The 19199-nt window shown below is 43.0% G+C and overlaps 1 protein-coding gene across 22 annotated transcripts in view; it reads left to right on the top strand.

Moving 5' to 3' along the window:
* Positions 1–19199, top strand: part of KIAA1217 (KIAA1217 ortholog) — a 494732-nt gene that overhangs the window by 356794 nt on the left and 118739 nt on the right. For all 22 annotated transcript variants that reach the window (XM_059910993.1, XM_059911016.1, XM_059910959.1 and 19 more), the window contains one exon: positions 17830–18028. In XM_059910993.1, the coding sequence (XP_059766976.1) occupies positions 17830–18028 (199 nt within the window). The remainder of the gene's footprint in view (positions 1–17829; positions 18029–19199) is intronic.

Below are 19199 nucleotides of genomic sequence, written 5' to 3'. Positions count from 1 at the left end.
AATTCCTGTGGTCTCCTGATGTTAACCCTTATCCTGTTTAGTCAGTTCTTAACAAAGCAGCCCTGGTAAATAAATCACACCTTCACCTTGTCTCACCTCTGTTGTTTTCCTAGCTTATCGAGAGTTAAGGGTCTACACCGTCTGACCACTTGCTTCCTTCCTAATCTCATCTCATCCATTCGCTACCTCTCTCACTCTCCTCCAAACACACTAGTCCTTTACTGTTCCTGGGACGCACCAGGCACACTCCTGCCCTAAGAAAACTTGCTCCTCTCTCTGGCTGGATTGTGCTTCACCCAGATATCTGCAAGCCTTGCTCCCACCTTCTTTCAAATATTTTATCAGCAGGACATCCAACTACTGGGAATAAAATAGCAATGCCCCACTCCCGCCCCACTTCTCTCTGCCCCCCACACTCTGTTTTATTTTACTCCGTTATTTGACATATTCTCCACTGTCTCGTCTATGAGCTTATTGTCTATTGTACATCAATAGAGGGCTTCCCTGGTGGCACTGTGGTTAAGAATCTTCCTGCCAATACAGGGAACCTAGGTTCAAACCCTGGTCCAGGAAGATCCCACATGCCGCGGAGCAACTAAGCCCGTGCACCACAACTACTGAGCCTGCGCTCTAGAGCCCGCGAGCCACAACTACTGAGCCCACGTGCCACAACTACTGAAGCCCGTGCACCCAGAGCCCATGCTCCGCAACAAACAGAAGCACCGCAATGAGAAGCCGGCGCACCACAACGAAGAGTAGCCCCCGCTCGCCGCAACTAGAGAAAGCCCGCGCGCAGCAACGAAGACCCAACACAGCCAAAAAAAAGACTGTTAGGAAACTTTTGTACATCAGTAGAAACTCAGATCTCTGAGCTTGCCGTTGTACAGCTTACCTGTATTACACCCAGGTACTCAATAAGTATTTATAGAAGGACCGAAATCTGTCTTTCATGCTAATTCTGCTGAAGTGAATGCAGAGCTGCTGCTCTAAATCTGAAAGAGCCTCGAGTTTCACCAACGTTTCTCCCTCCTAAAGTTTTCATTGTGGGATCAAAATAACAATTCAGCCTGCTTTTGCTCTTAGTTGTTTTAAACGGCACAAACACACTGTGTAGGTTGAAGTACTTGTCCCGTGGAAAGGGTACAGAGTCTATGATTCTGCCTTCTGTTATGCTTGTTTTAAAGCATAATGTTTATGTATCAGTTGAACTGCTATTATAGAAGATAAAGCCGGGAGAATGCACAGATGCCTGGATGTGATAGTAATTTGGGTTGGGTCTTTTTTCTCCAGGTTACTTCCAGCCTAGGGGAGGGACTCTACTTGTCCAATGCCTGTTGTGATGGGGCAGCCCAAGACGATGGCTTGATAAATTCTTCAGCTCTTAAAGCAAGTAGAGGTATTATGGGCTTTCCCATATCACTTCTTTCCCAGGGCTTTCAGTAGGAATACCAACAATTGTCATTTTGATCTTGAGGCATTTAGGGGTGGGTTGGGGGGACTCTTACCTCTGAAAGCAGGGAGAAAGGTTATTGATGGCATGTCTGGAAGCAGGGCTTGTATTTTGCTGGCAGTGCTGGGAAGACCTGGGGACATGGATCTGAGCAGGACCACTTTGTCATCGCCGTGCCTTCCCAGCCACCACTCCCAGAGCTACTTTTGCCACCCTCGGACATCTGTTCTTTATTGCGATCGTGTGGTGGAGAACAGAAGCTACTTTCAAAAGGCAGCACTGCAACTTCAAAGGGAAATGGGGAGGAAAAGGAAGTAGCCATGTGTCATGTCTCTTAAATGCCTCTTCAGCAAGTACCAGAGGAAACAGAAGGTAAAGGTACGATAAAGTCTCTTGGGGTCCTTTGAGGGCAGACTGGAAAGCTCAGATTGTCAAGCCCAGCCCTGGAGACTCATGTCATGGGAACCAGTGCCCAGAGCCAGCCACTGCGGGCTGGAGGCGGGGCCTTTGGGGGGAGAGACTGTGGCTTCATCTTGTTACCCTCTTGCACCTAGAATTCCACTGGCAGCAACTCTCTTTTTCCACTTGCTTGTAAAGCAAGAACAGGCGTACAAGAATACCTCTGTCAGAGATTAGATAAACCTTACAAAAGCTTTGTAAAGCCCCCTTCCAACCAGGACAAGGGCCACCAAGTGACCTAGGTTGGCACGCTTGACCGGCAGGCACATCTCAACCCCGTTCTCTCTTCTCCGTGGCTCACACCCTTGAACACACGACTGTGATCTGAGCGCCCATCCGGGCCTCAGAGAATGCCATGTCTCTCGGGACCCCCTTTATTCCTCTGGCCAGGGCTGAGAGAAGGACATTCCAGATCTCCCCAGAGGGGCAGGGTGTGGAGAGGACCAAAGACAGGAGACACAGGAGAGGCTTCCAGAAGAGCCACACCCTCTGGCCTGGGCCCAAGGACACAGCAGGAAAGACACAGGGAGAGGGGAGCAGGCAGGCGGCCAGGGACAGGCCTTGGAAGGGCCTCACCCACCTCTCGCTCCATCACTGCGCACTCCAGGCTGGAGTCCGGCTGGATTTGTCTGGGAGGGTCCACAGGGCAGCTGTGGCCTGTCGTGGTGGAGGGGAACATTTATTACAGCCTGGGAAAGCCTATTGAAAAGCTCAGAAGAACCCAGTGGTGAACAAATAACAGAATAATTAGCACATAATCATCATGGTGAAAATGTGAAGCTTAAATTGTCACCGAAGCAGTTCACCAATGTATACAACGTGGAGACACTAAAAGCAGCTCAGCGTGACTCAGCTTTCCTGCCAACATTCAACCAAAAATAAAGTAAGCAAATCTCTGGAGAGGTAGAGGACACTCAAGTACCCTGGTGCGTGAGGACCACTCAAAAAATAAACGTAAAATCACCTGTCGATAGAAGCTTCTATTCCTAGCGCTGAGGCTGATGTTCAGGAAACGTTCCTCATCCTGTGTCACAGAGCCTGCCTGGGGCAAGATCACAGAGGCTCCTATACTGTGTGTCTAAATATTTTTAAAGCTGTAAATCAAGCTGACAAACTGTTAGATAGAACATGCTCTATCCTCTCATGCTTTGACCAGTATACCTTCGTAATGACGTAGAAAGGCAGTTTTGCTTTTAGTGTTTTTGAAATTCTCAGCGTCCTCTGCTGGATCATGAGGCAAAGGGGGGTCCCCCTCACCCCCTACCTGCAGCAGTGCCCCTTCCTCCTGACTCTCCCTCCGGCTCTTCTCTCATTTCACTTGTGAGTGATGCCCGACTGCAAACACAAGCTCCCTCCACACGCCCTGCAGGCGCCCGAGCCTTGATCCCCCCCTCAGCACTTGGGGTGCACATGCCGATGTGGGGGGGAGGAGGTGCTCCAAAGTGTGGCCCCCGGGACAGGGCCCCTCTGCCACCTCCTCATCCAGCACGTACTTCAACCCTCATTCCATCAGGACTTAAACGCATAAGCCCTGCCCTTGCATCAGATATATACGCGTGTAACTGAATCACTTTGCTGTACAGCAGAAATTAACGCAGCACTGTAAATCAACTATGCTTCAATGAAAAAGAATCAGATCACAGGCCTTGAGGGAAGCTGATCATTCCTATGAGAGCTGGCTGGGTGGGTTAGTTCCTTTATGTTTCTCATGTGACGGAGCAAGTCTCTTGTTTAAGAGCTTTGAAATGAAGGCCGGTGAGATGTGAATTCCCCTAATGGCCCACGCCCTCTTTCTCACCACTCTCCACAAAAAATTCTGAGCCTCCCCCTTGACACCTAAGAAGCTGAGAAAAAGCAGCCCCGAGGAGGACCGGCCACTCAGTGCGTGCCTCACCTGCCAGTCAGTCATATTTCCAACTGCACCGCCTTCTCCACAGACCTGGGAGCAGAAAAGCAAAGAGTGAGATGTGAGTGTTCTGGAATATTCGTCAGTGGCTGCCTGTGCTCAGAGTATCACCCTTCGACCAAGGCCCTCCAGGCTTTCCGGCTCCTTTACCTGCGTGGGTGCCCCCCCACCCCAGGCCCGAGGGTGGCAAAGGCCAGCTGCTTGCAGACAGATGGCTTTTATCCCCCAAATATTTCACTGAGGCGCTGGGGGACGGATGCGTCCCATGAGAGTCACAGATGGACAGAGACCAGAATTACTGGGGCCAAGAGCCCCGGCAGGAGGCTGGGCCTCCAGAGGAGACCAAGATGTGGGGTCCGGGAATGAGAGTGAGGAACGGAAGGATGTAGGAAGAGGTGGCGCCAAAGGCTCTTTGGGGTCCAAGCATCCCACAGTTACTGCTTTTAAAACATGAATTTGAAAAAGTGGGGGGTCTGTCTAATGAAATGGAACCCACAGATATGGGTCTACTGTCATTTGTTTACAACGTTTGTCATCAAAGGATGATTTTTATTTTTTGTCGTTCGCGTGAAAGTATAAGGAAGCAGCACGATTCCCATTGACCCTGAAAGTTTCCTCTGGAAATTGTTGACGATCCTGAGGTTTGCTTACCAGAGGAGAAAAGAAGTTTGTCCTATCAACCCCTCCCAGTGTCTTTCTCCCCCAGTTCAGGGACCGGACAGGTTGTATCTTTTCAAGTAGAATAATTTTCATATAATAATAGAAAATAAAAGAAACTATGAACAATAAAATTCATAACACTATATATGGGTGGGTATTTTTAAATCTACATGTAATTTATATAAAAACCAGCATTTCATACTGAAAGGTTTTCTAAAGATATATTCATTCATCCATAATAATTACTGGTTATTATTATGTAAGACACTAATAATTTAGCATAGAAGAAAATAAATTTCCGATTAACTCAGATGGTTTCTCACTAATGTCCATAACCTCTGGGCTTAAATCTGCTAATCAGTATGATTGAAGACCATGCACGATGTATAAATCTCCTACTGGGATGGGTATATATACATTTTGATTTATAGTCAAAGTCTTTCTGATACTTGGAAAACATTCATTGGAAATTCTGTAAAAGTTGTACTTTTCGTATCCATAAAAGGCCAATTAGTTTTTTTCTGGGACCATGATTATTGTACTTTTATACTTTTGTTCTTCAAGAAAATCTGCTTCCTTTTGTGGCCTTTACTCTTTGGGTCTGTATTATAGAATTTCAACACCCACTTTTTTATCAAAAGCCAAGGGAAACTTCCAAATTTCCATAACTACATCCAGGTTTAAGCTCCTAGGTCAGATCTGGGTGCTCTGTGGAAGCAACACTATTCAGATAGTATTATCTTAACATTAAAAAAAATGATTTATTCTTTAATTTTTTTGGTTGGAAAAAGTACAGAAAACCTAACAATATAATAATATAGTAGACATTACCGAAATTAAACAGATACTCGCATCTGTTTAACACCTAAGAGGCAGAGTGGCACAGTGGTTAAGATCATTAGCTGGGTGAGTCACACAGGTTACTTCTCTTTGCCTCAGTGTTCCTCATCTGTAAAATGGGGATAATTACAATAGCAATCTCATAAAGAAGATTAAATGAGTTAATCTGTTTGGAGAAGGTTTAGATCAGTGCCTGGCACACAGCAAGTGCTATGTAAGTTGTCAAGTTTTATTTTTTTTATTCCCCCACCCCACCCAAAGCTTATCAAAATATAGTTAGGCTGACCTCTGGTGGCCCTCACATTTTAAAAAGAAAGTTAATATTTCTATAATAGCTTCAGGCTTCATATGTTTTTAAAGAAGTAAAATGTAAAACCCCATCTTCTCTCCTCCCTCCTTCTTCTTTCCCAGAGCTAACCGACCCCTACAGTTGGAGAGTATAACTGCCATGCAAGTTTTGGTGCTATATTTGGTACACGCATAAACAATATATATTACTAATTTGTGTGTTATAAAACTTTACATAAATGGGATCATACTGCATGTATCCTTTTGTCACTTTCTGTGTTCACTCAACTTTACCTTTTGGAGATTTATCCATGTTGGTAGATGTGGTTCTACTTCATTCATTATAACTGTTGTTGACAATTCCATTATATGAATGAACCACTGAGAACAAATCAGTGAGAAATAGTGCCACAATGAGCATCATGGAGCCGGTGACCACACATGAGATTTTTATCTGTGATGGATAATTTACAAGAAATAGCCATTTTACAGGATGCACATCTGACACTTCACCAGGTGTCCTAAAATGATTGTGCAAATTTGCACTTTCACCAGCAGTGGATAGCAGACCCCATTTTCCCATGACTTCGCCAGTAATTGAGGTTATTGGATTTACTAACTTTTGCCTGTCTGGTGGGTATAAAATAGTACATCATTGTTTCCATTTTTATTTCCATAATTACTGGTGAGATTGGGCATTTTTATATTCATTGGCTGCTGGGGTTTCTTCTGCTATGAGTTGCCTATTTATATCCATTTTTGCATATCCACTATTGTTGCCCATTTTCTATTTTCTTATTGATTTATGAGGGTTCTTTAATTATTTGGACTACTAATCCCTGGTAGAGCATGTGAGTTATAAATATCTTCTTTCAGACTCTGGTTTGTCTTCTTTACTTTGTTTTCAATGTCTTTTGTAGTACAGAATATTCATTTTAATTAAGCAATACTTTCTGGGAGTTCCCTGACAGTCCAGTGGTTAGGACCCTGCACTTTCACTGCCGAGGGCCCGGGTTCAGTCCCTGGTCGGGGAACTAAGACCCAGAAAGCCATGTGGTGCAACCAAAAAAAAAAAAGGCAATACTTTTCTCTGTGGTTTATAGTTTTTATTTCTTTTAAAAGTCTTTCCCTCTACCAGTATGCAAGTATGCAAAAACACCATGTTTTATTTTATTTCATAGTTTAGCTTCTCACACATAGGTCTTTAGTCCATTAGGAATTTATTTTACTTACGTTGTAAGGAAAGGATATATTTTTTACTTTTTCCATATGGTGCACCAATTTTCCTGACACTGTTTATTGAATAGTTGTTTCTCCAGGGACTTGTACCACCACCTCAGTCATATCAAGCTTTCATAAAAACTGTGGCTTCTTCTAGGCAATCTATTTTGTTCCATAGTCCTGTTTGTTCTCTCCCTGTGCCAAAACCACACTGTCCTAATAGTGTTGATATCTGGTAGGAAAATACTCCCTCTTACTATTGTTCCTCAAAATTGATATATTGTTATAAGTGGTATGTTTTTATCAAACTATATTCTCTGATTTTTTTCTAGTATTTGGGGTTGCTTTCGAGTCTCTATGTTGATCTTATATTATTCAGTCATATTGAATCCTTATGAGTTCTAACACTGTGTCTGCAGGTTTCCTTGGATTCTCTGTTATATCATCTGAGAATAATCACAATTCTGACGATCCCTTCTAATCCACATGCCTTGTATTTCTTTTTCTTGTATTAACTGGGACTTTAACTGCAACGATAGCAAAATTTCTGAGTTTGAAGAGAATGCTTCTACGATTTCATCATCAAGTGCTATGCTTGTCGAAGGTTTTTGGTGGATGCCTTTCACCACATTAAGAAAGTTCTCTTTAATTCTTTTTTTTATTTTATTATTTTTTAATTTATTTATTTTAATTTATTTTTGGCTGCGTTGGGTCTTTGTTGCTGCACATGGGCTTTCTCTAGCTGCAGTGAGCAGGGCTTACTCTTCATTGTGGTGCGAGGGCTTCTCATTGCAGTGGCTTCTCTTGTTGCAGAGCACGGGTTCTAGGTGCACGGGCTTCAGTAGTTGTGGCACGTGGGCTCAGTAGTTGTGGCTCATGGGCTCTAGAGCACAGGCTCAGTACGTGTGGCGCACAGGCTTAGTTGCTCCGCGGCATGTGGGATCTTCCTGGACCAGGGCTCGAACCCCTGTCCCCTGCATTGGCAGGCAGATTCTTAACCACTGTGCCACCAGGGAAGCCCGTTAATTCTTAAGTTATTGTATTTTTTTAAAAAATTATGGATGTGTTGGATTTTTCTTCACATTTTTCTGACACCATCAATTATCAAGATTATCAATTATCAATTGATAATTATCAATTATCAAGATTACTGTAAAGTTTCTCTTTACTTATTTATTATTGCAGAACATATTAGTACTAGATTTTCTAGTGTTAAACCATCTTACACTCCTGAGATAAACTCTTCTTGGTCATGTTGTACTTTTTTCATACATCGCTAGAGTTGCTTTGCTATTATTTAATCTAGGGGGTTGCATTTAAATTTGAAGTCTTTCCTTTTATTACTTTCCTAATATCCAGGTGAATACTAGCCTTATAAAATGAGTTGATATGGCAGTGTTTAATTTAACCAGCAGTTCACCCTAAGTGTAAGAAAGAATCCAATTACAGTTTTAGTATACCCACAATCAGTTATGTTTCTCACAGCATTTTCTTATAATATATATTTTTTATAATTTCTGCTGCTCTTTTTTTTCTAACTTTATTATTTTTTTTGGCTGCATTGGGTCTTCATTGCTGCATGTGGGCTTTCTCTAGTTGTGGCGAGCGGGGGCTTCTCTTGTTGCGGAGCACGGGCTTCTCATTGCAGTGGCTTCTCTTGTTGCAGAGCACAGGCTCTAGGCATGTGAGCTTCAGTAGTTGTGGCATGCGGGCTCAGTAGTTGTGGTGCATGGGTTCAGTAGTTGTGGCTCGTGGGCTCTAGAGCACAGGCTTAGTAGTTGTGGCACGTGGGCTTAGTTGCTCCGTGGCATGTGGGATCTTCCTGGACCAGGGCTTGAACCCATGTCCACTGTATTGGCAGGTGGACTCTCAACCACTGCGCCACCAGGGAAGTCCTTATAATATGTTTTGCCTTAATTGTTGAGTAAGCTTTAAGATTAAATTATTGACCCAGCTGCTGTTGCTCTGAGTGACTTTGTGCTGTAACCTCTTCATAGTCAAGTGTCTAACTCTCCATGTAAGAGGGCAGTAAGACCCACTGGGAAGGACTGGCTCATGGCACCAGAAATCAGCATCTTAGATATGCACATCTTTAACACAGCTTGAACTCCAAAAGTTATCAACAGATATCAGTGTTTTTTAGAGAAATCCTTTGGGATGCTCACTTCAACAGTATTATTATTTCACTTGAGTCCCAACTGTACTAATTTGTCTGGAACAAAACCAAGTTAAGGGATTAAGCACTAATGGTGCCGTTACTAAGACTCTGTGTCAAGAATGAGTACCTCCCAGAAGGATCTCTGTCCACTGACTGCTGTCAGTCAGGTTGTTGGGTGGGCAAGACTCTATCATATTTAACTTTTATACAAAGTTATTTTTTAACACATCCTGTCATGATTCTAACATGTGTTGCTCTTTATGACTCTTTAAAGCACATTCTAAATTAGAATTTCCCTTAAAATTGCTGTTGCAATTTTTCAGTCCCTCATTAAGACTTTCCAGAGGGTCTTCGTAGTTCTCCAGTTATAACTCATAGAAGGTAAATTAGTTAAAAGACTTAACAAAGTCTTGCCTTGTCTTTAAATATCACATGTCTGAAAGAAATAAGAAAATATCTGATTGATATAATCCATTTCAGATACTGCAGCAAAGATTTGGTATTTACCTAAATCAAAGACACTAAAATCTTAAAGTTATTCCCCCCAACTGCCCAAAAAAAAAAGAGCATCCAGACTTTCTGTGGAGAACAGATTTTCTATTATCTTTTTCCTCCATGTAAGGCAACGCTCAACATCTTGCTTTGTCACCTACTTGAAAAGCTATTCCGTAGGAAGGGGCGTGACAGCATGAGTCCTCTCCGGGATGTGAAATGTTTCCAACATCAGAGGGCATGCTAGCACTTTTCAAGGAACACATGTGGCCTGGTCTTCAAATTACTGCTGTGTCTGAAACAAAATGTCAGCTGGTGTTGGACCTGAATTGTTAACTTCTAAATAACAGTGTCATTTATGGAACCACTGTGTGGGTTAGAACGCAGGGTGTGACCCTTGGTTTACCACTGTACCTCCCATTCCTGGCACAGTATAGAGGCTGGTCTCTTGAATGAATAAAGCCATCTCTACAAGTCCATCCAAGGTACATCTCAGTGCATTACACTTTTTTTTTAAATCATAAGACTCTTAAATTCAGTCTCTTAAGGATAACACGACGACATTAACTATCCTAGAATCTTTCGCTTATATTAAATACCAATGTCTTCCCCATTTCAGATGCCAATTTATATTCTACCAGCTCCACTTATAGTTTAATATGTTCCCCTCCCTTGGCCCATCACTTCTGGCTTAAAAAATTAACCAATTAACTGAATAGGAACCCTAATTGGCCAGTCTCTTTAGATCTGTGAGGGTCATCTTTTAAGATGATCAAATCAAAGCATGCTAATTTGAGAAAATATAAAAAATATAGAAAATCATGAAGAAAAGAACATCACCCAAGAACTTACCACCCAAAGACAACCTCTCTGGACATTTCATCAAATAGGAAGACTTAGCCATGAACCTGATGAAACCAAGGTTCAGGCCCCTATAAATAAATGATTTACTTTCATAATGAATTTTATGTTTCTAACTTTGTATTCTTATTCTGAAAGAGGTCCCTCAAAATTGTAATAAGCTTCAGGACCCACAAAACTTGGATCCATCACTGCCATTAAGGTGATTAATTGATTTTTTAAAAATCTAATTCCTTTCTGTTTTATAACATACTTTGCCACTTGACAAAATACAAATTTTTTTCTCATTGCCGTTTTCTTTTAGAATTCCTTTTAATAACAGTGTAGTGTTCCAGTGAATGGATTTATTATATGAATTGATTTATTAAATGAATCCTCTAATGTTGGAATCCACTCTTCCTCCCCCCTCACCCCCCCCGCTTATTCTTATAAACGATGCTTTCTTGAGCATCCTGGTAAGTATATCTGTGTGCATAAATGTGTAGAAATTGAATTACTGGCTCAAACCATATGTATATTTTGGGGGCTTTTGACACATATTGACAAATAGCCCTTTGGAGAAGTGGTATCAACTTACTTTCCCAACAGTGGTTTGTGAGGGAACTCATTTTCCCAGCTCCTGTCAGCACTGTTTATTTTATTGTAAAAACTTTTGCTAATTTCATGGGTGTAAATGATTACTTATTACATTATTACTTATAATTATTATCTTATTATTTTAATATTTATGTTTTTCTTATTAAGGTGAAAATTGTTAGTTTTCCATCAGAAAGTACTCTGAGAGCTCTTTATATTTTTAGGGCATTAGCCATTTGCCAGTTCCAATGTGTATTGATTCGCCTAGTCTTAAACTGGATTTGGAGAAACGGAGGAATTTAAGTTGAGGAATTTAGGTCATTTGGAATTGTCACCATCATCTGCCTGCAGAAAATGCCATTTAGGGGAAACTGTAGAAGGCATTCCAGAAGGCAAGCCTACGTCTGATTAAGTTGGCCACGATACGGGGAGAATTGAATTCATTTCAACTAAAAGATATTTGAGCATCTATTATGTGCCTAACACTTTACTATCTATTACCCTTTGATGAATACAGCTAATTGTAATGCAGAATTTCGCAGAAATGCAAAAGCCATGCTTGCAATTTCAATAAGACATATTTGAGAAAAGTTCCTCATTTCTTAATGGAAAAGTGTTGGCGGAGTGTTTGGGGAAGATGGCTCAGAGATAGAGCACGTGCTACGCAAAGAAGTGGTGGGAAAGTCCCCCAAGTGGGTGGCACAGCGTGGAGAGCGAGCGTGCTTCATAAAGTCACAGAGCAGCAAAATGTCCAGTACAACTATGATGTCCTGGGAATGTGGCGTGATTTGGGGTAATAAGGCAGCAATGGGAGGCTGAGGTCTGTTTTAGTTGGTTTGGGCGGCTGTGACAAATTACCGAAGACGGGGTGTCTTCAACAACAATGTATTTCCCACAGTTCCAGAGGCTGGGAAGTGCAAGGTCAAAGTGTCTGGGGAGGACCCACTTCCTGGTTTGCAGTTAGCCATCATCTCATTGTATCCCCACAAGCCAGAGAGCAGAGATAGAAAAGAAACTCTCCCATGTCTGTTCTTATGAGAGTGCTAATCCCATTGCGGAAGGGGCTCCACCCTCATGACCTAATTACCTCCCAGAGGCCCCACCTCCAAATGCCATCACAGTGGGGATTAGGATTTTAACATGAATTTTGGAGGAACATAAATATTCAGCTCTTAGCAAGGTCACGCAGTGAAAATCCTTGCATGCCATATGAAGATAAAGAACATTTTAGGGCTTCCCTGGTGGCACAGTGGTTGGGAATCCGCCTGCCAATGCAGGGGACACGGGTTCGAGCCCTGGTCTGGGAGGATCCCACATGCCGCGGAGCAGCTGGGCCCGTGAGCCACAACTACTGAACCTGCGCGTCTGGAGGCTGTGCTCCGCAACAAGAGAGGCCGCGATGGTGAGAGGCCCGCACACCGCGATGAAGAGAGGCCCCCACTTGCCGCAACTAGAGAAAGCCCTCACACAGAGACGAAGACCCAACACAGCCATAAGTAAAAATAAATAAATAAATAAAAATTTTAAAATACGTTTAAAAAAAAAAAAGAACATTTTAGAAGATGTCCCGCATTCTGGAATGGATTCTGAGATTCAGAAAATTATGAGGATGTGTAACATGATGTGACCTGCCAAGTGCACTTAATTTTTTGCAAAATGTCACCAAGAGTTCTTGGTGACAAACACACGTTCCATTTGCAGAGCCATTGAGATGGAAGAACCCAAGTGTTCAGGCTTCTCAGAAGGTCTGCAAGTGCTGTGAGGTTCCTTTCAACACTCTCGCTTTCAGGGCTCTGGGCCTTCCCCTGCTCCCCCAGCATGTGCGTTATTTCTCACCATGTGTCATCATTTACTTCAGTTGACTTCAAGACAGGAATATTTTTTCCAAGCTGCCCCCATGATGCTGCCACATCTTCAAGCAGATGGTCAGGCTAAAAGTGTGAGGACAGCTAAGATGGTCCAGAGAGGCCAGCTGGAGGGGATGGATGTGGCTAAATGCAAAATTTTAGAGGCTGTGTGCTTCCAGGGAGAGATTGTGGCTTCTGCGGATTGACAAAGTGGGGTATATAAGTTAGTTAAGCCATTTTACCACCTGTAACTTGTGGCAAGTTACTTGGACCTTCTGAGCTTCCTTCTCCCTATCTGTGAAATGGGGCCATTACACCGACCTCATCAGAGATGCTGATTCAATGAAATTTCATGTGTACCGTTCCTGACACAGAGCAGACATCCTATAAATGCATTTCCCGTGTCCTCTTCCCTTCCTCATAAAAAGGGAGTTTATCATCTAAAGTCCTTCAGACTTCCTCTGAATCTGGAACAGCCAGCACTAACTCAGAGCGAGGGAAGAATGCCAGAACATGCTGAATCTCATCACCGTGCCAACAAAACGCCATCGTAGATTAAGAGAATTCCTTCTGAGTTTAAGCATTTCTAAATACCTTTCCTGAACTGAGAAGGCAGACTGAACCAAGTGTAAAAAGACTATTCTCCTGTTTGTAAAGGCATCTTTTCCGTCTTCTTTGGATTTTCATGATCTGTAACTGGACTTGTGTACCCAGCTGGCAGCTGCACCAGCCAGACCCTGAGGTAACTGTAGTTTAGGCCCAATTGTTTTTTTCACTCAGAGCAGCCTACAAATTCTATTTCAAGCACACACATGTACAGAATGCAGATGTGGGAATGAAAACCAGGCCCTTTTGGGGGAATGAGGCCGTGATATTTGACTGTAGTGAGGCCACTAGTGGCCCATGTACAGGGGCCCCACCCAGGCATAGTTGGGGCTCAGACCTCAAGAGTGGTTTTGGCCTTTGGGTATGACATTAGCGATCACATGGACGGTCACCACATCTCCCGTTTGGGGCACGGACGTTGCACAATCTATGGTCAGACAGGCTTGAAAGGCTTTTTCTGTACACTGAAAAACGTGTAACAGCACGGAAATTCTAGAAAACTAACTCTCTGAAGAAGCTAAGTATCTTGCAAAAGGTCTACTCCAATCAAGGAAATGGCCACTTCAGAATGTGGTTCTCATGTGTATCCAAACCAGGAACGAGATCCCTAGGCTGTTCACATCATGCAGCAAAAGCTCTTATAGCCCAGATGGATCCCAAAATGAACATTCCTTTTGGATGACTAATAAGTCATTTATTCATTCATTCATTCATTCAACAAATATTTATTAAGAACCTACTATATCACTGGTAGTATCACAGGTACTAAGGATACCCTGGTGAACATCAACAACAAAAAACATTGTTTTTTTAACATCTTTATTGGAGTATAATTGCTTTACAATGGTGTGTTAGTTTCTGCTTTAAAACAAAGTGAATCAGCTATACGTATACATATGTTCCCGTATCTCTTTCCTCTTGCATCTCCCTCCCTCCCACCCTCCCTATCCCACCCCTCTAGGTGGTCACAAAGCACCGAGCTGATCTCCCTGTGCTATGTGGCTGCTTCCCACTAGCTATCTATTTTACGTTTGGTAGTGTATATATGTCCGTGCCACTGTCGCACTTTGTCACAGCTTACCCTTCCCCCTCCCTGTACCCTCAAGTCCATTCTCTAGTAGGTCTGTGTCTTTATTCCCGTCTTACCACTAGGTTCTTCATGACCTTTTTTTCCCCCTTAGATTCCATATATATGTGTTAGCATACTGTGTTTGTTTTTCTCTTTCTGACTTACTTCACTCTGTATGACAGACTCTAGGTCCATCCACATCTCTACAAATAACTCAATTTTGTTTCTTTCTATGGCTGAGTAATATTCCATTGTATAAATGTGCCACATCTTCTTTATCCATTCATCCGATGATGGACACTTAGGTTGCTTCCATGTCCTGGCTATTGTAAATAGAGCTGCAATGAACATTTTGGTACATGACTCTTTTTGAATTATGGTTTTCTCAGGGTATATGCCCAGTAGTGGGATTGCTGGGTCGTATGGTAGTCATGTTTTTAGTTAGTTTAGTTTTAGTTATCACAGGTACTAAGGATACCCTGGTGAACATCAACAACAAAAAACATTTTTAAAGAAATTCCTGGCCGAATTCCCTGGTAGTCCAGTGGTTGGGACTCTGCACTTCCACTGCTGAGGATGCGGATTCAGTCCCTGGCGGGGAACTAAGATTCCGCAAGCCGTGAGGTGCAGCCAACAAATAAATAAATAAATACATAATAAAAAATAAAAAGGAGACAAGAGGAATTGGATATTTTTTTTAAATCCCTGGCCTCATGGAGCTTCCATTTCAGCAGGAGAGACTGACAATAAACAGTAGTAATAATGAAAATATGAGTTATAGTGTATAGTGAAAAACACTCAGGAAGAAAACGAAGTAGGGATGGGGTATGAAATATGAGACAGAGTGGGTGCTGAAATTTTGGAGAAGGTGGTGAGGGGAGGCCTCGCTGGGAAGCTGACTTTAATGAAAGACTTGATTGATGGTTTGGATAAATATAGACTTAGATCAAAAATATTTCCTCCCGGATTTTCAAGGCTGTGTCTCCATTGTCTTTGGTTTCTGGGCTGCTGTTACGAAAGCGAATGCCCTTCTGACTCCTGCTTCTTCCTTTGTGACTTTTCTCCACACCCGCTGGGAACTTGTAGGAACCTCTGTTTTTCCCCTGCCATCTGGAAGGTCTCAGTGACAAGCCTGAGCGTGTTGAGCATTTCATGAACGCTTTCAGTCTCCAACCTCATGTCCTTCAGTTTGGGGAGAAAAGAAAAATCTTATAATACTTTTGGAAAACTGCTCTGTTTCTCCTGACCTCCTTACCCAAATCCCCAGTATTAGGAATTGAGAGGCTCTGAAGTAATTCTCTATTGTGCTTACTGCTTCTCACCTTTTCCCGTCTCTTAGTCATTTTGCTGCCCTTTTTGACATTTCGTCAACTTTTTCTTCTCTGCTGAATTTGTCATTTCTCTTCTCATGGTTCCCAGAGCTCGCTCTTGCTCTCCGAATTTCCCCTTTTCTTGGACTGTCTCGTCTCTTCTGAGTTTCTGTTTTCTGTTTATTTCTCACATGAAAGAGGCTTTATGAAATGTCTATTAACCCTTGCTAGTCTGTTCATGCATAAGCGAGGCACAGTTGTACTCAGTGAAGCTTTTATATACAGCCCAGGGTGCTTCACGATGGAGTGACCGGACAGAATCTAAACCTTACCCTCAAAAATCTGTTGCTGTGTTCTTGGAGGACAGTCAGCTTTCCTCCAGTTTCCTGACCAAGATGCCAGCCCTTTGCCAGAATTTTGTCAGAGGGTACCTCATGCACCTTCCCTTGTGCCTCGTGACCCAGAATCCAGTCCTTTGGTTCAACCTCTTCAGTGGTTCTGCTGTGGCTTTGGGAAATCGCTTGGCTGAATGGGGTAGACAGGGGGATGGAGGAAGCTTGCTGCACCATTACAAAGATTCAGCCGGCCCTCATGCTTTCCACTCACTCTGCATTCTTAGCTTCAGAAGGATCTGGTGCCTCTTCTCCTGAACTTCCCTGGCCCTGCCGTTATGCAGAGTTCTGTGCTTGAAGACCTACGTGTCAGCTTTCTCTTGTCTGCTGTTGTTTCCTCTCTCATCCCCTTCATTCTTTGATTTACGCTTTTTTAATTCTTCATTGTCATCTGAATGGAATTTCAGAAGGAGATGGACATAAATTGGTTACATGAACTGCCATATTTAAGCACAAGTCACATGCCGTTCTGTTTTGAGTCTCTCCTGCCAAAAATTACTCTATTGGTACTGGTAGAGTGCCTCAGGAGTTTCACAAGAAGTAGGATTCAAACGAAATGTCAAGATCTTCCGTCCCGACGCAGTTATCTATCTCTGAACAACAAGTGACCCTCAACATAGTGACCTAAAACAACCACAATTGTTTATTTGCTCATGATTCTGCCATTTGGGCAGTGTTTGGAGGGGGCATCTCATTTCTGTTCCACGGGACATCGGCTGGGACAGCTCTCCTGAGACTGAGGGTTCCCCTCTCAAGGTGGTGCACCCACATGACCGGCCAGTGGTCCTGGCTGGAGAATGGGTGCTCAGTGGGGACCATCAGTCAGGGCTTCCGTTCTTCTTCATGTGGCCTCGGTTGGACTCCATGGAAGCTTGGTTCCGTGAGGGAGCGTCCAAGACCACGCTCACCAAGAAGGCAAGCTCTCCTGTGCAAACTCATATCAGGCTTCCATTTTGCATCACACTTGCTAGTGTCCCATTGGCCAAAGCAAGTCACATGGCCCAGCCCAGACTCCACGTGGGAAGGGACACGCCACAGGGGCATGATGGCTGGGAGGCATGGTTCGTGGGGAGCCACATGCCCCCTGGGAATTTAACATGCTATGACCCTGTGCTTGTGTTGTTCTTTGTGTAACTGATATGTTCCATTTTCTTTCTGACACACTGGGGCACCAGACTCTTGTATTGTAGATATTTTCATTTGATATAAACATTCAATATGTATTAGAGCCACAGAAATATTGTAGCATTTCCACTTAAAACGTTTCTGAATGGACGTAAAGACATAACCTATGTTGTTTACCTATTGCTATAATGATTGTGTTCCTGGTTAGTGAAACACATGGGAAAAAATTCACCCAATGGGGTCCAATTCCTAAATATACCTTTCAAGGGAATTGAGTATTGTCTTTTGCCTTAGGTTACCAAAGGTTAGCTTCTTGTCCTTTTGGTTTTAAAATAGTTGAAAATGAGCCTCTTTAACACCTGCCCGGACTCCAAAGAATAAAAGTGGGTATTTACATCATAACCAGAGAGTGCGTTTCTTGGAAATTCCAAACACATGTCTCTTGTGACGTGCTTTGCAAGCGTGTCCAGAACATTCCTGCCTGTGGTAGGGCAGAAGTGGCTTAGCTTGTGCTGTGTGTTGTGTGAGTCTTGGTCTGTGACTGATAGCTGTGTCCATCTTGTGTGCAGGGGTTCTTTATCTCCAGTATGGAGATGAAACCAAGCAGCTCAGGATGCCGAACGAAATTACAAGTGCAGACACAATCCGTGCTCTCTTCGTAAGTGCCTTTCCACAGCAGCTCACCATGAAAATGCTGGAGTCGCCCAGTATCGCCATTTACATCAAAGATGAAAGCAGAAATGTCTATTATGAGCTAAATGATGTCAGGTAAGCAGTTACGTCATTTGCTCGTGTGCGTGTGTCTACCATCTTGCGTTGACGGTTGGTACCGACTCCCTATCTCTTTGTGTTCCAGTGAAGAAAGCACACCTGTTGTCCTGATGGGCAGGTTTATTTTACCAAGGTGTGAAACCACTATCTGGTTTTCTAGAACTCATTGACAAGGTTTGGTTTACAAAGGTGAGGACAGACTTCTCCCACACAGTTCTTTGCATGTTACATCTGAAAGGAATGGAAGAAATGAGCCAGTCTGCTATTTATCTAAGAGTTAGGGGAACTAAGGCCCAGAAAGATCATATGCGTTGAAGGTTATACTTACAGGTGGAACTTAACCAACTCCTTCTCAAGGGTTCTTGTCGTCACAGACAGAGCCTGTGGACATTTTAGGTAATGATCTCACTGGGCCTATTCTTTATACGAACAAGTTAGAATAAAAGCAGTGGACTCTATGCTATTGTCCACAAGAAAGGAGGCTAAGAAGTATTCTCCTTTTCCATTTGTTTCTTAAATAGTTGGCCTTTACTAGAGGATCCCACTTTCTTGGTGAGCTTTCTCCTGGGCTCCTAGTAATATGTACTCTAAAACGAGGCTAAATGGAGTCATGCTGTGGCATGTGGCACGGAAAAGAGAAACATCTTTATCGACCGCAGTGGTGTTGTGCATAGAACAGAAGGGACCATCTGAGCTCTTCTAGCCAAACAAGCCTGAGAAACAGAACTTAAATCAACACAAGCAAGCAGTCGCTAGTATAACCGCTGAACATTTTAGAGCTGAAAAAATGATTGAGCGACTCATCCAGCCCTTTCATTTGATGGGACCAGAAACTCAGATGCATAAAAGTTAAGACTTACTCAAGATCGTGTAGCCAATTAATTTCTAAGCCCAGACCCAAACCTGACTGTCCATTTTCTTGGCCAAGAATTTTTTATTCCCTCAGAATGTTCTCCCCTCAACTCATCTGGGCCCCAAGTTGGATTTCTGGATCTCTTCCCTGTGGGGATAGCAGGCTTTCCTGTTTCTTCATCATGGGATTAATAGGAACTACTTTTTAAAAATATGCCTTTAGTGCATAATAAATGTAAACTGATAAATATCTAACAGTGATCTGAAATGACATATTTAGGCGTGTACCAAGGTGTATGAGTAATTTAGAGCTTTC

Source organism: Balaenoptera ricei, chromosome 2 (genome assembly GCF_028023285.1).
Source record: "Balaenoptera ricei isolate mBalRic1 chromosome 2, mBalRic1.hap2, whole genome shotgun sequence".
Classification (NCBI taxonomy): domain Eukaryota; kingdom Metazoa; phylum Chordata; class Mammalia; order Artiodactyla; family Balaenopteridae; genus Balaenoptera; species Balaenoptera ricei.
This window is presented reverse-complemented; position numbering and strand designations above follow the sequence as displayed.